The sequence below is a fragment of the Oncorhynchus mykiss genome, chromosome 14 (assembly GCF_057628025.1).
Source record: "Oncorhynchus mykiss isolate SJ-2025 chromosome 14, ASM5762802v1, whole genome shotgun sequence".
NCBI lineage: Eukaryota > Metazoa > Chordata > Actinopteri > Salmoniformes > Salmonidae > Oncorhynchus > Oncorhynchus mykiss.
Genome location: NC_143035.1, coordinates 39,956,838 through 39,976,354, shown reverse-complemented (window position 1 = coordinate 39,976,354; position 19,517 = coordinate 39,956,838). Strand labels below are relative to the sequence as shown.

Sequence of the window (19,517 nt, the reverse complement as noted above, 5' to 3'; positions counted from 1 at the left end):
AGGGGTCATAGTATCTATAGTGGGCAGGGATGACCAGGGGTCATAGGGATCTATAGAGGACAGGGATGACCAGGGGCCATAGGGGGACATAGAGGACAGGGATGACCAGGTTTCATAGGGGGACATAGAGGGCAGGGATGACCAGGGGTCATAGGGATCTATAGAGGACAGGGATGACCAGGGGTCATTGGGATCTATAGAGGACAGGGATGACCAGGGGTCATAGGGCTCTATAGAGGACAGGGATGACGGGGGGTCATGGGGATCTATAGAGGACAGGGATGACCAGGGGTCATAGGGGGACATAGAGTGCAGGGATGACCAGGGGTCATAGGGGGACATAGAGGGGAGGGTTTACCAGAGGTCATAGGAATCTATAGAGGGCAGGGATGACCAGATGTCATAGGGATCTATCGGGGGCAGGGATGACCAGGGGTCATAGGGATCTATAGAGGACAGGGATGACCAGGGGTCATACGGGGACATAGAGGGCAGGGATGATCAGGGGTCATAGGGATCTATAGAGGACAGGGATGATCAGGGGTCATAAGGGGACATAGAGGGCAGTGATGACCAGGGGTCATAGGGATCTATAGAGGGCAGGGATGACCAGAGGTCATAGGGATCTATAGAGGGCAGGGATGACCAGGGGTCATAGGGGGACATAGAGGACAGGGATGACCAGGGGTCATAGGGATCTATAGAGGACAGGGATTACCAGGGGCCATAGGGGGACATAGAGGACAGGGATGACCAGGGTTCATAGGGGGACATAGAGGGCAGGGATGACCAGGGGTCATAGGGATCTATAGAGGACAGGGATGACCAGGGGTCATAGGGATCGATAGAGGACAGGGATGACCAGGGGTCATAGGGATCTATAGAGGACAGGGATGACCAGGGTTCATAGGGGGACATAGAGGGCAGGGATGACCAGGGGTCATAGGGATCTATAGAGGACAGGGATGACCAGGGGTCATAGGGATCTATAGAGGACAGGGATGACCAGGGGTCATTGGGATCTATAGAGGACAGGGATGACCAGGGGTCATAGGGATCTATAGGGGACACGGATGACCAAGGGTCATAGGGATCTTTAGAGGACAGGGATGACCAGGGGTCATAGGGCTCTATACAGGACAGGGATGACGGGGGGTCATGGGGATCTATAGAGGACAGGGATGACCAGGGGTCATAGGGGGACATAGAGTGCAGGGATGACCAGGGGTCATAGGGGGACATAGAGGGCAGGGTTTACCAGAGGTCATAGGGATCTATAGAGGACAGGGATGACCAGGGGTCATAGGGATCGATAGAGGACAGGGATGACCAGGGGTCATAGGGATCTATAGAGGACAGGGATGACCAGGGGTCACAGGGATCTATAGAGGAAAGGGATGATCAGGGGACATAGAGGGCAGGGTTGACCAGGGGACATAGGGATCTATAGAGGACAGGGATGATCAGGGGTCATAGAGGGACATAGAGGGCAGGGATGACCAGGGGTCATAGGGGGACATACAGGGCAGGGATGACCAGAGGTCTTAGGGATCTATAGAGGGCAGGGATGACTAGGGGTCATAGGGATCTATAGAGGACAGCCAGGGGTCATAGGGATCTATAGGGGACACGGATGACCAAGGGTCATAGGGATCTTTAGAGGACAGGGATGACCAGGGGTCATAGGGCTCTATAGAGGACAGGGATGACGGGGGGTCATGGGGATCTATAGAGGACAGGGATGACCAGGGGTCATAGGGGGACATAGAGTGCAGGGATGACCAGGGGTCATAGGGGGACATAGAGGGCAGGGTTTACCAGAGGTCATAGGGATCTATAGAGGACAGGGATGACCAGGGGTCATAGGGATCGATAGAGGACAGGGATGACCAGGGGTCATAGGGATCTATAGAGGACAGGGATGTCCAGGGGTCACAGGGATCTATAGAGGAAAGGGATGATCAGGGGACATAGAGGGCAGGGTTGACCAGGGGACATAGGGATCTATAGAGGACAGGGATGATCAGGGGTCATAGAGGGACATAGAGGGCAGGGATGACCAGGGGTCATAGGGGGACATACAGGGCAGGGATGACCAGAGGTCTTAGGGATCTATAGAGGGCAGGGATGACTAGGGGTCATAGGGATCTATAGAGGACAGGGATGACCAGAGGTCATAGGGATCTATAGAGTGCAGGGATGACCAGAGGTCATAGGGATCTATAGAGGGCAGGGATGACCAGGGGTCATAGGGATCTATAGAGGGCAGGGATGACCAGGGGTCATAGGGGGACATAGAGGGCAGGGATGATCAGGGGACATAGAGTTCTATAGAGGACAGGGATGATCAGGGGTCATAGTGGGACATAGAGGGCAGGGATGACCAGAGGTCATAGGGAACTATAGAGGGCAGGGATGACCAGGGGTCATAGGGGGACATAGAGGGCAGGGATGACCAGGGGTCATAGGGATCTATAGAGGACAGGGATGATCAGGGGTCATAGGGGGACATAGAGGGCAGGGATGATCAGGGGTCATAGGGATCTATAGAGGACAGGGATGATCAGGGGTCATAGGGGGACATAGAGGGCAGGGATGACCAGGGGTCATAGGGATCTATAGAGGACAGGGATGCCCAGGGGTCATAGGGATCTATAGAGGACACGGATGACCAAGGATCATAGGGATCTATAGAGGACAGGGATGACCAGGGGTCATAGGGCTCTATAGAGGACAGGGATGACCAGGGTCATAGGGATCTATAGAGGACAGTGATGACCAGGGGTCATAGGGGGACATAGAGTGCAGGGATGACCAGGGGTCATAGGGGGACATAGAGGGCAGGGATTACCAGAGGTCATAGGAATCTATAGAGGGCAGGGATGACCAGAGGTCATATGGATCTATAGAGGGCAGGGATGACCAGGGGTCAAAGGGATCTATAGAGGACAAGGATGACCAGGGGTCATAGGGGGACATAGAGGGCAGGGGTGATCAGGGGGCATAGGGGAACATAGAGGGCAGGGATGACCAGGGGTCATAGGGATCTATAGAGGGCAGGGATGACCTGGGATCATAGGGATCTATAGAGGGCAGGGATGACCATGGGTCATAGGGATCTATAGAGGACAGGGATGACCAAGGGTCATAGGGGGACATAGAGGACAGGGATGACCAGGGGTCATAGTATCTATAGAGGGCAGGGATGACCAGGGTTCATAGGGATCTATAGAGAACAGGGATGACCAGGGGCCATAGGGGGACATAGAGGACAGGGATGACCAGAGTTCATAGGTGGACATAGAAGGCAGGGATGACCAGGGGTCATAGCGATCTATAGAGGACAGGGATGACCAGGGGTCATAGGGATCTATAGAGGACAGGGATGACCAGGGGTCATAGGGATCTATAGAGGACACGGATGACCAAGGGTCATAGGGATCTTTAGAGGACAGGGATGACCAGGAGTCATAGGGCTCTATAGAGGACAGGGATGACGGGGGGTCATGGGGATCTATAGAGGACAGGGATGACCAGGGGTCATAGGGGGACATAGAGTGCAGGGATGACCAGGGGTCATAGGGGGACATAGAGGGCAGGGTTTACCAGAGGTCATAGGAATCTATAGAGGGCAGGGATGACCAGAGGTCATAGGGATCTATCGGGGGCAGGGATGACCAGGGGTCATAGGGATCTATAGAGGACAGGGATGACCAGGGGTCATAGGGGGACATAGAGGGCAGTGATGACCAGGGGTCATAGGGATCTATAGAGGGCAGGGATGACCAAGGGTCATAGGGGGACATAGAGGACAGGGATGACCAGGGGTCATAGGGATCTATAGAGGACAGGGATGACCAGGGGCCATAGGGGGACATAGAGGACAGGGATGACCAGGGTTCATAGGGGGACATAGAGGGCAGGGATGACCAGGGGTCATAGGGATCTATAGAGGACAGGGATGACCAGGGGTCATATGGATCGATAGAGGACAGGGATGACCAGGGGTCATAGGGATCTATAGAGGACAGGGATGACCAGGGGTCATAGGGATCTATAGAGGAAAGGGATGATCAGGGGACATAGAGGGCAGGGATGACCAGGGGACATAGGGATCTATAGAGGGCAGGGATGATCAGGGGTCATAGGGGGACATAGAGGGCAGGGATGACCAGGGGTCATAGGGGGACATACAGGGCAGGGATGACCAGAGGTCTTAGGGATCTATAGAGGGCAGGGATGACCAGGGGTCATAGGGATCTATAGAGGACAGGGATGACGGGGGGTCATGGGGATCTATAGAGGACAGGGATGACCAGGGGTCATAGGGATCTATAGAGGACAGGGATGACCAGGGGCCATAGGGGGACATAGAGGACAGGGATGACCAGGGGCCATTGGGGGACATAGAGGACAGGGATGACCAGGGTTCATAGGAGGACATAGAGGGCAGTGATGACCAGGGGTCATAGGGATCTATAGAGGACAGGGATGACCAGGGTCATAGGGATCGATAGAGGACAGGGATGACCAGGGGTCATAGGGATCTATAGAGGACAGGGATGACCAGGGGTCATAGGGATCTATAGAGGAAAGGGATGATCAGGGGACGTAGAGGGCAGGGATGACCAGGGGACATAGGGATCTATAGAGGACAGGGATGATCAGGGGTCATAGGGGGACATAGAGGGCAGGGATGACCAGGGGTCACAGGGGGACATACAGGGCAGGTATGACCAGAGGTCTTAGGGATCTATAGAGGGCAGGGATGACCAGGGGTCATAGGGATCTATAGAGGACAGGGATGACCAGAGGTCATAGGGATCTATAGAGGGCAGGGATGACCAGGGGTCATAGGGATCTATGGAGGGCAGGGATGACCAGGGGTCATAGGGGGACATAGAGGGCAGGGATGATCAGGGGACATAGAGATCTATAGAGGACAGGGATGATCAGGGGTCATAGGGGGACATAGAGGGCAGGGATGACCAGAGGTCATAGGGAACTATAGAGGGCAGGGATGACCAGGGGCCATAGGGGGACATAGAGGACAGGGATGACCAGGGGTCATAGGGGGACATAGAGGGCAGTGATGACCAGGGGTCATAGGGATCTATAGAGGGCAGGGATGACCAAGGGTCATAGGGGGACATAGAGGACAGGGATGACCAGGGGTCATAGGGATCTATAGAGGACAGGGATGACCAGGGGCCATAGGGGGACATAGAGGACAGGGATGACCAGGGTTCATAGGGGGACATAGAGGGCAGGGATGACCAGGGGTCATAGGGATCTATAGAGGACAGGGATGACCAGGGGTCATATGGATCGATAGAGGACAGGGATGACCAGGGGTCATAGGGATCTATAGAGGACAGGGATGACCAGGGGTCATAGGGATCTATAGAGGAAAGGGATGATCAGGGGACATAGAGGGCAGGGATGACCAGGGGACATAGGGATCTATAGAGGGCAGGGATGATCAGGGGTCATAGGGGGACATAGAGGGCAGGGATGACCAGGGGTCATAGGGGGACATACAGGGCAGGGATGACCAGAGGTCTTAGGGATCTATAGAGGGCAGGGATGACCAGGGGTCATAGGGATCTATAGAGGACAGGGATGACGGGGGGTCATGGGGATCTATAGAGGACAGGGATGACCAGGGGTCATAGGGATCTATAGAGGACAGGGATGACCAGGGGCCATAGGGGGACATAGAGGACAGGGATGACCAGGGGCCATTGGGGGACATAGAGGACAGGGATGACCAGGGTTCATAGGAGGACATAGAGGGCAGTGATGACCAGGGGTCATAGGGATCTATAGAGGACAGGGATGACCAGGGTCATAGGGATCGATAGAGGACAGGGATGACCAGGGGTCATAGGGATCTATAGAGGACAGGGATGACCAGGGGTCATAGGGATCTATAGAGGAAAGGGATGATCAGGGGACGTAGAGGGCAGGGATGACCAGGGGACATAGGGATCTATAGAGGACAGGGATGATCAGGGGTCATAGGGGGACATAGAGGGCAGGGATGACCAGGGGTCACAGGGGGACATACAGGGCAGGTATGACCAGAGGTCTTAGGGATCTATAGAGGGCAGGGATGACCAGGGGTCATAGGGATCTATAGAGGACAGGGATGACCAGAGGTCATAGGGATCTATAGAGGGCAGGGATGACCAGGGGTCATAGGGATCTATGGAGGGCAGGGATGACCAGGGGTCATAGGGGGACATAGAGGGCAGGGATGATCAGGGGACATAGAGATCTATAGAGGACAGGGATGATCAGGGGTCATAGGGGGACATAGAGGGCAGGGATGACCAGAGGTCATAGGGAACTATAGAGGGCAGGGATGACCAGGGGTCATAGGGGGACATAGAGGGCAGGGATGACCAGAGGTCATAGGGATCTAAAGAGGACAGGGATGACCAGGGGTCATAGGGATCGATAGAGGACAGGGATGACCAGGGGTCATAGGGATCTATAGAGGACATGGATGACCAGGGGTCATTGGGATCTATAGAGGACAGGGATGATCAGGGGACATAGAGGGCAGGGATGACCAGGGGACATAGGGATCTATAGAGGACAGGGATGATCAGGGGTCATAGGGGGACATAGAGGACAGGGTTGACCAGGGGTCATAGGGGGACATACAGGGCAGGGATGACCAGAGGTCATAGGGATCTATAGAGGACAGGGATGACGGGGGGTCATGGGGATCGATAGAGGACAGAGATGACCAGGGGTCATAGGGGGACATAGAGTGCATGGATGACCAGGGGTCATAGGGGGACATAGAGGGCAGGGTTTACCCCTATGTCATAGGAATCTATAGAGGACAGGGATGATCAGGGAACATAGAGGGCAGGGATGACCAGGGGTCATAGGAATCTATAGAGGGCAGGGATGACCAGAGGTCATAGAGATTTATAGAGGACAGGGATGACCAGGGGCCATAGGGGGACATAGAGGACAGGGATGACCAGGGTTCATAGGGGGACATAGAGGGCAGGGATGACCAGGGGTCATAGGGATCTATAGAGGACAGGGATGACCAGGGGTCATAGGGATCGATAGAGGACAGGGATGACCAGGGGTCATAGGGATCTATAGAGGACAGGGATGACCAGGGGTCATTGGGATCTATAGAGGACAGGGATGATCAGGGGACATAGAGGGCAGGGATGACCAGGGGACATAGGGATCTATAGAGGACAGGGATGATCAGGGGTCATAGGGGGACATAGAGGGCAGGGATGACCAGAGGTCATAGGGGGACATACAGGGCAGGGATGACCAGAGGTCTTAGGGATCTATAGAGGGCAGGGATGACCAGGGGTCATAGGGATCTATAGAGGACAGGGATGACCAGAGGTCATAGGGATCTATAGAGGGCAGGGATGACCAGGGGTCATAGGGATCTATAGAGGGCATGGATTACCAGGGGTCATAGGGGGACATAGAGGGCAGGGATGATCAGGGGACATAGGGATCTATAGAGGACAGGGATGATCAGGGGTCATAGGGGGACATAGAGGGCAGGGATGACCAGAGGTCATAGGGAACTATAGAGGGCAGGGATGACCAGGGGTCATAGGGATCTATAGAGGACAGGGATGACCAGAGGTCATAGGGATCTATAGAGGGCAGGGATGACCAGGGGTCATAGGGATCTATAGAGGGCAGGGATTACCAGGGGTCATAGGGGGACATAGAGGGCAGGGATGATCAGGGGACATAGGGATCTATAGAGGACAGGGATGATCAGGGGTCATAGGGGGACATAGAGGGCAGGGATGACCAGAGGTCATAGGGAACTATAGAGGGCAGGGATGACCAGGGGTCATAGGGGGACATAGAAGGCAGGGATGACCAGAGGTCATAGGGATCTATAGAGGGCAGGGATGACCAGGGGTCATAGGGATCTATAGAGGACAGGGATGACCAGAGGTCATAGGGATCTATAGAGGACAGGGATGACCAGGGGTCATAGGGATCTATAGAGTACAGGGATGACCAGGTGTCATAGGGATCTATAGAGGACAGGGATGACCAGGGGTCATAGGGATCTATAGAGGACAGGGATGACCAGGTGTCATAGGGATCTATAGAGGACAGGGATGACCAGGGGTCATAGGGATCTATAGAGGACAGGGATGACCAGGGGTCATAGGGATCTATAGAGGTCAGGGATGACCAGGGGTCATAGGGATCTATCGAGGATAGGGATGACCAGGGGTCATAGGGGGACATAGAGGACAGGGATTACCAGGGGTCATAGGGATCTATAGAGGGCAGGGATGACGAGGGGTCATAGGGATCTATAGAGGACAGGGATGACCATGGGTCATATGAGGACATTGAGGATGTCGTTATTTCAGTGTTTGGTAACTAGTACATTTGGATCATTTAACAGACTGATGAACCTGAATGGTTTAACGAACGTCATCCCTGTCCTCTATAAATCCCTATGACCACTGGTCATCCCTGCCCTCTATAAATCCCTATGACCCCTGGTAATCCCTGCCCTCTATAAATCCCTATGACCCCTGAATCACCGTGAGGTTTCAAAGTCCACATTTTAAATTACTTTTAGACCAAAAAAATGTCTCTTAAATGTTGCTGATATAACGATGGTCATTTCACTGTCTTTTTAGGAGATGTTCAGATTTTCGGAGAGTTTTAATTGAATGTTGTCGGGGTTTATCTTCCGTTGATCATTTGAAATATTTCTAGGATAGAGGGAGTTGGAGAGAGTCGGGGACTGCATGACTTCTGCCTAAAAACCATTGTGGCCTTGCTTCAGGCATAGTGGATCAGTATGCCGTGCCTTCAGAGAGGGGGGACTGTGTGTGTGTCATCCTCCACAGCTCCTGTCTGATTGATTCTACTAGGAGCCTCTCTCAAAGGGAGCTCAGATCAAATATAGAAGAGTGTATTAATACACCTGGAACTACCTTCACATCCTGACTCCTGGAACCTCTCAACCTCTCCTCCTGTCTTCTACTCACTCCCTCCCTCCCTCCCTCCACCTCTCCACCTCTCAACCTCTCCTCCTCTCACATCCCTCCCTCCCTCCCTTCATCTCTCCTTTACCTCAACCTCTCCTCCCTCCCTCCCTTCATCTCTCCTTTACCTCAACCTCTCATCCTCTCTGTCCTCCTCTCTCCCTCCCTGTCTCCACCTCCCTCCCTCACTCCACCTCTCATTTACCTCCACCTCTCCTCTCCTTCACACCTGCTTGGCCTACTGCAGCCGGAGAAGGAAAGAGAGGAGTGTAAGCAGAAAGAAAAAGGGAGCAATGACCCAAGAGAGAGGAAATATATATATATATATATATATATATATATAGAGAGAGAGAGGTAATGGAGGTAGAGGTAGTAGAGGTAGATGTAGAGGTAGTAGAGGTAGATGTAGAGGTAGATGTAGTAGAGGTAGTAGAGGTAGATGTAGTAGAGGTAGTAGAGGTAGATGTAGTAGAGGTAGATGTAGAGGTAGTAGAGGTAGATGTAGTAGAGGTAGTAGAGGTAGATGTAGTAGAGGTAGTAGAGGTAGAATAGGTGGTAGAGGTAGATGTAGAGGTAGTAGAGGTAGATGTAGTAGAGGTAGAAGAGGTGGTAGAGGTAGAGGTAGAGGTAGTAGAGGTAGTAGAGGTGGTAGAGGTAGAGGTAGTAGAGGCAGAGAGACAGAGAGGTAGTAGAGGTGGTAGAGGTAGTAGAGGTAGTAGAGGCAGAGGGACAGAGAGGTAGTAGAGGTAGTAGAGGTAGAGGTAGTAGAGGTGGTAGAGGTAGTAGAGGTTGTAGAGGTAGTAGAGGTAGTAGAGGTGGTAGAGACAGAGAGGTAGTAGAGGTAGAGAGACAGAGAGGTAGTAGAGGTAGAGAGACAGAGAGGTAGTAAAGGTAGTAGAGGTAGAGAGACAGAGAGGTAGTAGAGGTAGAGAGACAGAGAGGTAGTAGAGGTAGAGAGGTAGTAGAGACAGAGAGGTAGTAGAGGTAGTAGAGGTAGAGAGACAGAGAGGTAGTAGAGGTAGAGAGACAGAGAGGTAGTAGAGGTAGTAGAGGTAGAGAGGCAGAGAGGTAGTAGAGGTAGTAGAGGTGGTATATGTAGTAGAGGTAGAGAGACAGAGAGATAGTAGAGGTAGAGAGATAGAGAGGTAGTAGAGGTAGTAGATGTGGTAGAGGTAGTAGAGGTGGTAGAGGTAGTAGAGGTAGTAGAGGTAGATGTAGTAGAGGTAGTAGAGGTAGAGAGACAGAGAGTTGGTAGAGGTAGAGAGTCAGAGAGGTAGTAGCGGTAGTAGAGGTAGAGGTAGTAGAGGTAGTAGATGTGGTAGAGGTAGTAGAGGTAGTAGAGGTAGTAGAGACAGAGAGGTAGTAGAGGTAGAGGTAGTAGAGGTAGTAGAGACAGAGAGGTAGTAGAGGTGGTAGAGGTAGTAGAGGTAGATGTAGTAGAGGTAGTAGAAGTGGTAGAGGTAGAGAGACAGAGAGGTAGTATAGGTGGTAGAGCTAGAGAAACAGAGAGGTAGAGGTAGTAGAGGTAGAGAGACAGAGGTAGTAGAGGTAGAGAGACAGAGAGGTAGTAGAGGTAGAGGTAGTAGAGGCAGAGAGACAGAGAGGTAGTAGAGGTGGTAGAGGTAGTAGAGGTAGTAGAGGCAGAGAGACAGAGAGGTAGTAGAGGTAGAGGTAGTAGAGGTGGTAGAGGTAGTAGAGGTTGTAGAGGTAGTAGAGGTAGTAGAGGTGGTAGAGACAGAGAGGTAGTAGAGGTAGAGAGACAGAGAGGTAGTAGAGGTATAGAGACAGAGAGGTAGTAAAGGTAGTAGAGGTAGAGAGACAGAGAGGTAGTAGAGGTAGAGAGACAGAGAGGTAGTAGAGGTAGAGAGGTAGTAGAGACAGAGAGGTAGTAGAGGTAGTAGAGGTAGAGAGACAGAGAGGTATTAGAGGTAGTAGAGGTAAAGAGCCAGAGAGTGAAGGTAGTTCCAGGAGTCAGGATGTGAAGGTAGTTCCAGGAGTCAGGATGTGAAGGTAGTTCCAGGGGTCGGGATGTGAAGGTAGTTCCAGGAGTCAGGATGTGAAGGTAGTTCCAGGAGTCGGGATGTGAAGGTAGCTCCAGGAGTCAGGATGTGAAGGTAGTTCCAGGAGTCGGGATGTGAAGGTAGTTCCAGGAGTCAGGATGTGAAGGTAATTCCAGGAGTCAGGATGTGAAGGTAGTTCCAGGAGTCGGGATGTGAAGGTAGTTCCAGGAGTCAGGATGTGAAGGTAGTTCCAGGAGTCAGGATGTGAAGGTAGTTCCAGGAGTAGGGATGTGAAGGTAGTTCCAGGAGTCAGGATGTGAAGGTAGTTCCAGGAGTCAGGATGTGAAGGTAGTTCCAGGGGTCGGGATGTGAAGATAGTTCCAGGAGTCAGGATGTGAAGGTAGTTCCAGGAGTCGGGATGTGAAGGTAGTTCCAGGGGTCGGGATGTGAAGGTAGTTCCAGGAGTCAGGATGTGAAGGTAGTTCCAGGAGTCAGGATGTGAAGGTAGTTCCAGGAGTCAGGATGTGAAGGTAGTTCCAGGGGTCGGGATGTGAAGATAGTTCCAGGAGTCAGGATGTGAAGGTAGTTCCAGGAGTCGGGATGTGAAGGTAGTTCTAGGGGTCAGGATGTGAAGGTAGTTCCAGGATTCAGGATGTGAAGACAGACAGACAGACAGACAGACAGACAGGCAGGCAGGCAGGCAGACAGACAGACAGACAGACAGAGCCTGGTGCGATTTGGGACAAGCCTCAGTCTCTTCTCAGCAGCACTGTCACCGCCTGGGTCACAGTGCCCCTGTCTGGCCACATGTGTGTACTACAGCTGCTCTGCCCTCTGAAATGACTGGTTATGGTTAGGTACTAGTTAGTATATATGAATAGTTAGGTACTAGTTAGTATATATGAAAAGTTAGGTACTAGTTACTATATGTGAATAGTTAGATACTAGTTAGTATATATGAATAGTTAGATACTAGTTACTATACATGAATAGTTAGATACTAGTTAGTATATATGAATGGTTAGATACTAGTTAGTATATGTATATGAATTGTTAGGTACTAGTTAGTATATATGAATAGTTAGATACTAGTTAGTATATACGAATAGTTAGATACTAGTTAGTATATATGAATGGTTAGATACTAGTTAGTATATACGAATAGTTAGATACTAGTTAGTATATATGAATAGTTAGAAACTAGTTAGTATATATGAATGGTTAGGTATTAGTTACTATATATGAATAGTTAGATACTAGTTAGTATATATGAATTGTTAGATACTAGTTAATATATATGAATAGTTAGGTGCTAGTTAGTATATATGGATGGTTAGATACTAGTTAGTATATATGAATAGTTAGATACTAGTTAGTATATATGAATAGTTAGATACTAGTTAGTATATATGAATAGTTAGATACTAGTTAGTATATATGAATGGTTAGATACTAGTTAGTATATACGAATGGTTAGATACTAGTTAGTATATATGAATAGTTAGAAACTAGTTAGTATATATGAATGGTTAGGTATTAGTTACTATATATGAATAGTTAGATACTAGTTAGTATATACCGTATGCTTGGTTAAAACCTCTCCAGGGTCCCACCTGGCCAACATCCGGTGAAATTGCAGAGCGTGAAATTCAAAAATACTCAATTAAAATATTTATCATTCTAGAAAATATATGTGTTAAACATCAAAATAAAGCTTAATCCAGCAGCTGTGTCAGATTTTAAAAAGGCTTTACGGCGAAAGCAAACCATGCGATTATCTGAGGACGGCGCTCCGCATACAAACACATGACAATCGTATTTCAACCAGGCGGTTGTGCCACAAAAGTCAGGAATAGCGATATAATAAATGCATTGCCTTTGAAGATCTTCTTCTGTTGGCACTACAAAAAGTCCCAGAAACATCACAAATGGTCCTTTTGTTCGATAATGTCCTTCTTTATTTGTATGGCACGTTTGATTCAGAAATACACCGGTTTCAACTCGCCCAACATGCCTACAAAGTATCTAATAAGTAACCTGTAAACTTGGTCCAAACATTTCAAACAACGTTCCTAATCCAACCTCAGGTATCCTGAAACGTAAATAAATCGATAACACTTATGACGGAATAAACTGTTTCTAATACCGGATAAAAACAACGTGAAGTTCGCTCCTGTTCACACGCATCAAAACAGTAGAGTCCACCTGGAGTGACACTTCCGTACTTCTTCATTTCTCAAAAGAAAAACATCAACCAATTTCTATAGACTGTTGACATCTAGTGGAAGCCATAGGAACTGCAACCAGGTTCCTAATAATAAGGGAGTCCCATAGAAAACTATTGGAAAATCCTATGACCTCAATTTGTTTTCCCCTGGATGGTTTGTCCTCGGGGTTTTCGCCTGCCATATCAGTTCTGTTATATTCACAGACAATATTTTAACAGTTTTAGAAACTTTAGAGTGTTGTCTATCCAAATCTACCAATTATATGCATATCCTGGCTTCTGGGCCTGAGGAACAGGCCGTTTACTTTGGGGATGCTTTTCAAAATACTGCCCCCTACCCCAGAGAGGTTATTAAGGCCAACACGTTACCCAAAACAAACTTTGGAGGTGGAGTCACTTACAGTTGACCGGGGAAGCTCTAGCAGGGCAGAAATTTTACTAACTGACTTGTTGGAAAGGTGGCATCATATGACGCTGCCACGTTGAAAGTCACTGAACTCAGTAAGGCCATTCTACTGCCAATGTTTGTCTATGGAGATTGCATAGCTGTAGCTGTGTGCTCGGTTTTATACACCTGTCAATTTGAAAGGGTGTCCATGTACTTTTGCATACAGTATATACCTCTGCCTTAACTCAGTGCTTCTCTGAGACATGAATATGGAGCAACGGGGAGAGAAAGTTTAAGTCATGAATAAATTTGATCAAACATTCAGTTGGTACCTGACTGGTTTATAAAGAGAGGAACTGGAGCTTCGGTATCACAAAGTTCTGCTATTAAAACCTAGTCACTTTAAAAAAATATTTGGTGGGGAAAAAGTTATGGTAGTTTCAATGTATTCATAATCCATTGAGAATGGAGACCTGGTTCTCTCTCAGAACTATCCTACTCAATGACCGTATCTACTCATTTAAAATGAGGATCTTTGGACACGTGGCTTTCTCCAATAATATAAGTCAACTAAGATAGTGATAATCTACTTCTTATACCCAGATAATCACATCTGAAACCTTGCTTTATATTGGGTTTATATTGTGGTGTGTTCTAGAGAGTAATGTCGCAGTTGTAAATGAGAACTTGTTCTCAACTAGCTTACCTGGTTAAATAAAGGTAATCTGGTCTACCTGGTTAAATAAAGGTGATCTGGTCTACCTGGTTAAATAAAGTTGAAATAAAACATTTTAAAATTATATTCTGATCTTGTCCTCTAGGAGATCCCGTTCTACCACATCTGAAACCTTTTATAGTGGTCCATGTTGTGTTCTTGTCCTCTAGGAGATCCCATTCTACCACATCTGAAACCTTTTATAGGGGTCCATGTTGTGTTCTTGTCCTCTAGGAGATCCCATTCTACCACATCTGAAACCTTTTATAGTGGTCCATGTTGTGTTCTTGTCCTCTAGGAGATCCCATTCTACCACATCTGAAACCTTTTATAGTGGTCCATGTTGTGATCTTGTCCTCTAGGAGATCCCATTCTACCACATCTGGAACGGTTCCCAGCGGTTCCTCCACTGTACCTTCACCCTGGAGCGGCTCAACCTCAGTACCTGTGAGCTCACCTGTCAGCTGTGTGTCTGGCAGGTAGAGGGGGAGGGACAGAGCTTCAGCCTCGACTTCAACATTGCCAAGGTAACACTCAGGTCTCATACAATGCATTCAGAAAATATTCAGACCCATTTACTTTTCCCACATTTTTGTTACGTTACAGACCTTATTCTAAAATGCAATAAATTGTTTTCTTCCCTCATCAATCTACACACAATACCCCATAATGGCAAAGCAAAAACAGGTTTTTATGAATTTTAACAAATTATTAGGAATATTTTTTTTTTAAATCACATTTACATAAGTATTCAGACCCAGGTGCTTTTCAGCAAACTCCAAGTGGGCTTTCATGTGCCTTTTATTGAGAAGTGGCTTCCATCTGGCCTCTCTATCATAAAGGCCTGATTGGTGGAGTGCTATACAGATGGTTGTCCTTCTGGAAGGTTCTCCCATCTCCACAGAGGAACTCTGGAGTTCTGTCAGAGTGGCCATCGGGTTATTGGTCACCTCCTTGCGAAGGCTCTTCTCCCCCGATTGCTCAAAAGTTTGGTCGGGCGTTCAGCTCTAGGTAGAGTTTTGTGATTCCAAACTTCTTCCATTCAAAATTGATGGAGGCCATTGTGTTCTTGAGGACCTTAAATGCTACAGCCACTTTTTGGTACCCTTCCCCAGATCTGTGCCTCGACACAATCCTGTCTCTGAACTCTACGGACAATTCCTTCAACCTTATGGCTTGATTTTTGCTCTGATCCTCAACACTGGGACCCCACAAGGGTGCGTTCTCAGCCCTCCCCTGTACTCCCTGTTCACCCATGACTGCGTGGCCATGCACGCCTCCAACTCAATCATTAAGTTTGCAGACGACACTACAGTGGTAGGCTTGATTACCAACAATGACAAGACAGCCTACAGGGAGGAGGTGAGGGCCCTCGGAGTGTGGTGTCAGGAAAATAACCTCACACTCAACGTCAACAAAACTAAGGAGATGATCGTGGACTTCAGGAAACAGTAGAGGGAGCACCCCCCTATCCACATCGACGGGACAGCAGTGGAGGAGGTGTAAAGTTTTAAGATCCTCAGCGTGCACATCACGGACAAACTGAAATAGTCCACCCACACAGACAGCGTGGTGAAGAAGGCCTCTTCAACCTCAGAAGGCTGAAGAAATGTGGCTTGTCTCCCAAAACACTCACAAACTTGTACAGATGCACAATTGAGAGCATCCTGCCGGGCTGTATCACCGCCTGGTACGGCAACTGCACCGCTCACAACCGCAAGGCTCTCCAGGGGGTAGTGCGGTCTTCACAACGCATCACCGGGGCAAACTACCTGCCCTCCAGGACACCTACACCACCCGATTTCACAGGAAGGCAAAAAAGATCATCAAAGACAACAACCACCGGAGCCACTGCTTGTTCACCCCGTTATCATCCAGAAGGAGAGGTCAGTACAGGTGCATCAAAGCAGAGACTGAAAAACAGCTTCTATCTCAAGGCCATCAGACTGTTAAACAGCCACCACTAACATAGAGAGGCTGCTGCCAACATACTGACTCAAATCTCTGGCCATCAGACTGTTAAACAGCCACCACTAACATAGAGAGGCTGCTGCCAACATACTGACTCAAATCTCAAGGCCATCAGACTGTTAAACAGCCACCACTAACATAGAGAGGCTGCTGCCAACATACTGACTCAAATCTCAAGGCCGTCAGACTGTTAAACAGCCACCACTAACATAGAGAGGCTGCTGCCAACATACTGACTCAAATCTCTGGCCATCAGACTGTTAAACAGCCACCACTAACATAGAGAGGCTGCTGCCAACATACAGACTCAAATCTCAAGGCCATCAGACTGTTAAACAGCCACCACTAACATAGAGAGGCTGCTGCCAACACACTGACTCAAATCTCAAGGCCACTTTAATACATGGACTTAATAAAGGTATCACTAGTCGCTTTAAATAACTCCTCTTTAATAATGTTTACATACCCTACATTACTCATCTCATATGTATATACTGTTTTATACCATCTACTGCATCTTGCCGCACAGCCATCGCTCATCCATATATTCATATGTACATATTCTCATTCCCCCTTTTAGATTTGAGTGTATACGGTAGTTGTTGTGAAATTGTTAGATTACTTGTTAGATATTACTGCACTGTAGGAACATCAAAGGGTCTGAATCTTTATGTAAATAAAGTATTTCTGTTTTTTTTTTTATTATTTTTTTTATATACATTTGCAAAAATGTCTAAAAACCTGTTTCTATTTGTCATTTATGGGGTATTGTGTGTAGATTGATAAGGGGGAAAAATGTATTTAATCCATTTTAGAATAAGGCTGTAACGTAACAAAATGTGGAAAAAGCCACGGGGCCTGAATACTTTCCCAATGCACTGTACAATGTATGTCACACCATGCCTCTCCAAGATAGGTGTTGATAAGATACCCAAAGAGATCTTTTCTGGCTTTTAACAATATGCATCCATATATCTTTAGTATGTGTGTGGCTCAAACTCTCTATACTCTAATCCTGTTTTTATTTGGTTCATATGACCTAAGAAGACAGCAGTCTCCTGGACTATATAGTTCATGGCTCGAAGCTAAACAGGCTGGAACTTTCTCTTTGTGTTTATCTCTATATGTTCCTATGTAACCCTTTCTATATTTCTCTGGCCCCATAGGACAGTCGACCCCTGGACCCGGAGTTCCTGCTGATGGACAATAACCCTAGCGGCTCAGCTCTAGCAGGACCCAGTGCTTTCCAGATCCCCTATCTCATCAGGCAGAAGATCTGCAGCAGCCTGGATACACCTTGTCCCAACGGGGCCGATTGGAGACTGTTGGCCCAGAGACTCAAACTGGACAGGTAACGAACCCTAACCCTAACCTTGTCCCAACGGGGCCGATTGGAGACTGTTGGCCCAGAGACTCAAACTGGACAGGTAACGAACCCTAACCCTAACCTTGTCCCAACGGGGCCGATTGGAGACTGTTGGCCCAGAGACTCAAACTGGACAGGTAACTAACCCTAACCACCGACCCTAAACTAGAGACTCAAACTGGACAATTAACTAACCCTAACCTTTTGGAGAGTAAACAAGGCCCTATGTACAGTGCATTGGGAAAGTATTCAGACCCATTAACTTTTTCCACATGTTGTTACGTTACAGACTTATTCTAAAATGGATTACATTGTTTGTTTTTTTCCTCATCAATCTACAGACATTACCCCATAATGACATCACAATACCCCATAATGACATCGCATAATGACATCACATTACCCCATAATGACATCACATAATGGCATCACATTACCCCATAATGACATAATGACATCACAATACCCCATAATGGCTTCACAATACCCCATAATGGCTTCACAATACCCCATACTGACATCCCAATACCCCATAATGGCATCACAATACCCCATAATGGCATCACAATACCCCATAATGACATCACAATACCCCATAATGACATCACAATACCCCATAATGACATCACAATACCCCATAATGACATCACAATACCCCATAATGACATCACAATACCCCATAATGACATCACAATTCCCCATAATTACAAAGCAAAAACAGTTTTTGTTTTTTAATTTTTGCATATGTATTACAAATAAAAAACTGAAATATCACATTTACATAAATATTCAGACCCTTTACTCAGAACTTTGTTGAACCACCTTTGGCAGCGATTACAGCCTCGAGTCTTCTTGGGTATGGTGCTACAAGCTTGGCACACCTGTATTTGGGGAGTTTCTCCCATTCTTCTCTGCAGATCCTCTCAAGCTCTGTCAGGTTCGATGGGGAGCGTCGCTGCACAGCTATTTTCAGGTCACTCCAAAAGATGTTTGATTGGATTCAAGTCCGGGCTCTGGCTGGCCCACTAAAGGACATTCAGAGACCTGTCCTGAAGCCACTACTATGTTGTCTTGGCTGTGTGCTTGGGGTCGTTGTCCTGTTGGAAGGTAAACCTTCACCCCAGTCTGAGGTCCAGAGCGCTCTGGAGCAGGTTTTCATCAAGGATCTCTCTGTACTTTGCTCCGTTCATCTTTCCCATTAGTGGAGTGCTGCAGAGATGGTTGTCCTTCTGGAAGGCTCTCCCATCTCCACAGAGGAACTCTAGAGCTCTGTCAGAGTGACCATTGGGTTCTCGGTCACCGCCCTGACCAAGGCCCTTCTCCCCCGATTGCTCAGTGTGGCCTGGCAGCCAGCTCTAGGAAGAGTCTTGGTGGTTCCAAACTTCTTCCATCTAGGAATGGAGGCCACTGTGTTCTTGGGGATCTTCAATGCTGCAGAAACGTTTTGATTCCCTTCCCCAGATCTGTGCCTCGACACAATCCTGTCTCGGAGCTCTACGGACAATTCCTTCAACCTCATGGCTTGGTTTTTGCTCTGACATGCACTGTCAACTAAGGGACCTTATATAGACAGGTGTGTGCCTTTCCAAATCATGTCCAATCAATTGAATTTTACCACAAGTTGTAGAAACATCTCAAGGATGATCAATGGAAACATTTTGCACCTAAACTCCATTTCGAGTCTCATAGCAAAGGGTCTTCTATCTAAAATCTTGTTTTTGCTTTGTCATTGTGGGGTATTGTGTGTAGATTGATAAGGGGAAACAAGTATTTAATCAATTGTAGAATAAGGCTGTGACACAACAAAATGTGGAAAAAGTCAAG

The 19,517-nt window shown here is 48.2% G+C and overlaps 1 protein-coding gene across 2 annotated transcripts in view; it reads left to right on the top strand.

The window, feature by feature from the left end:
- The window catches only part of LOC110513519 (netrin receptor UNC5A), a 118,294-nt gene that overhangs the window by 88,463 nt on the left and 10,314 nt on the right, over nucleotides 1–19,517 (top strand). The window contains exons 6-7 of one of the 2 annotated variants that reach the window (XR_016486390.1): nucleotides 14,719–14,883; nucleotides 17,494–17,830. Coding sequence is in view for 1 of the 2 variants with exons in the window: in XM_036943545.2 (XP_036799440.2) it covers nucleotides 14,719–14,883; nucleotides 17,494–17,682 (354 nt within the window). In the remaining variant the exon portion in view is untranslated. Of the gene's footprint in view, nucleotides 1–14,718; nucleotides 14,884–17,493; nucleotides 17,895–19,517 lie in introns of those variants that run through there. The other variant, XM_036943545.2, reaches the window with a different exon arrangement.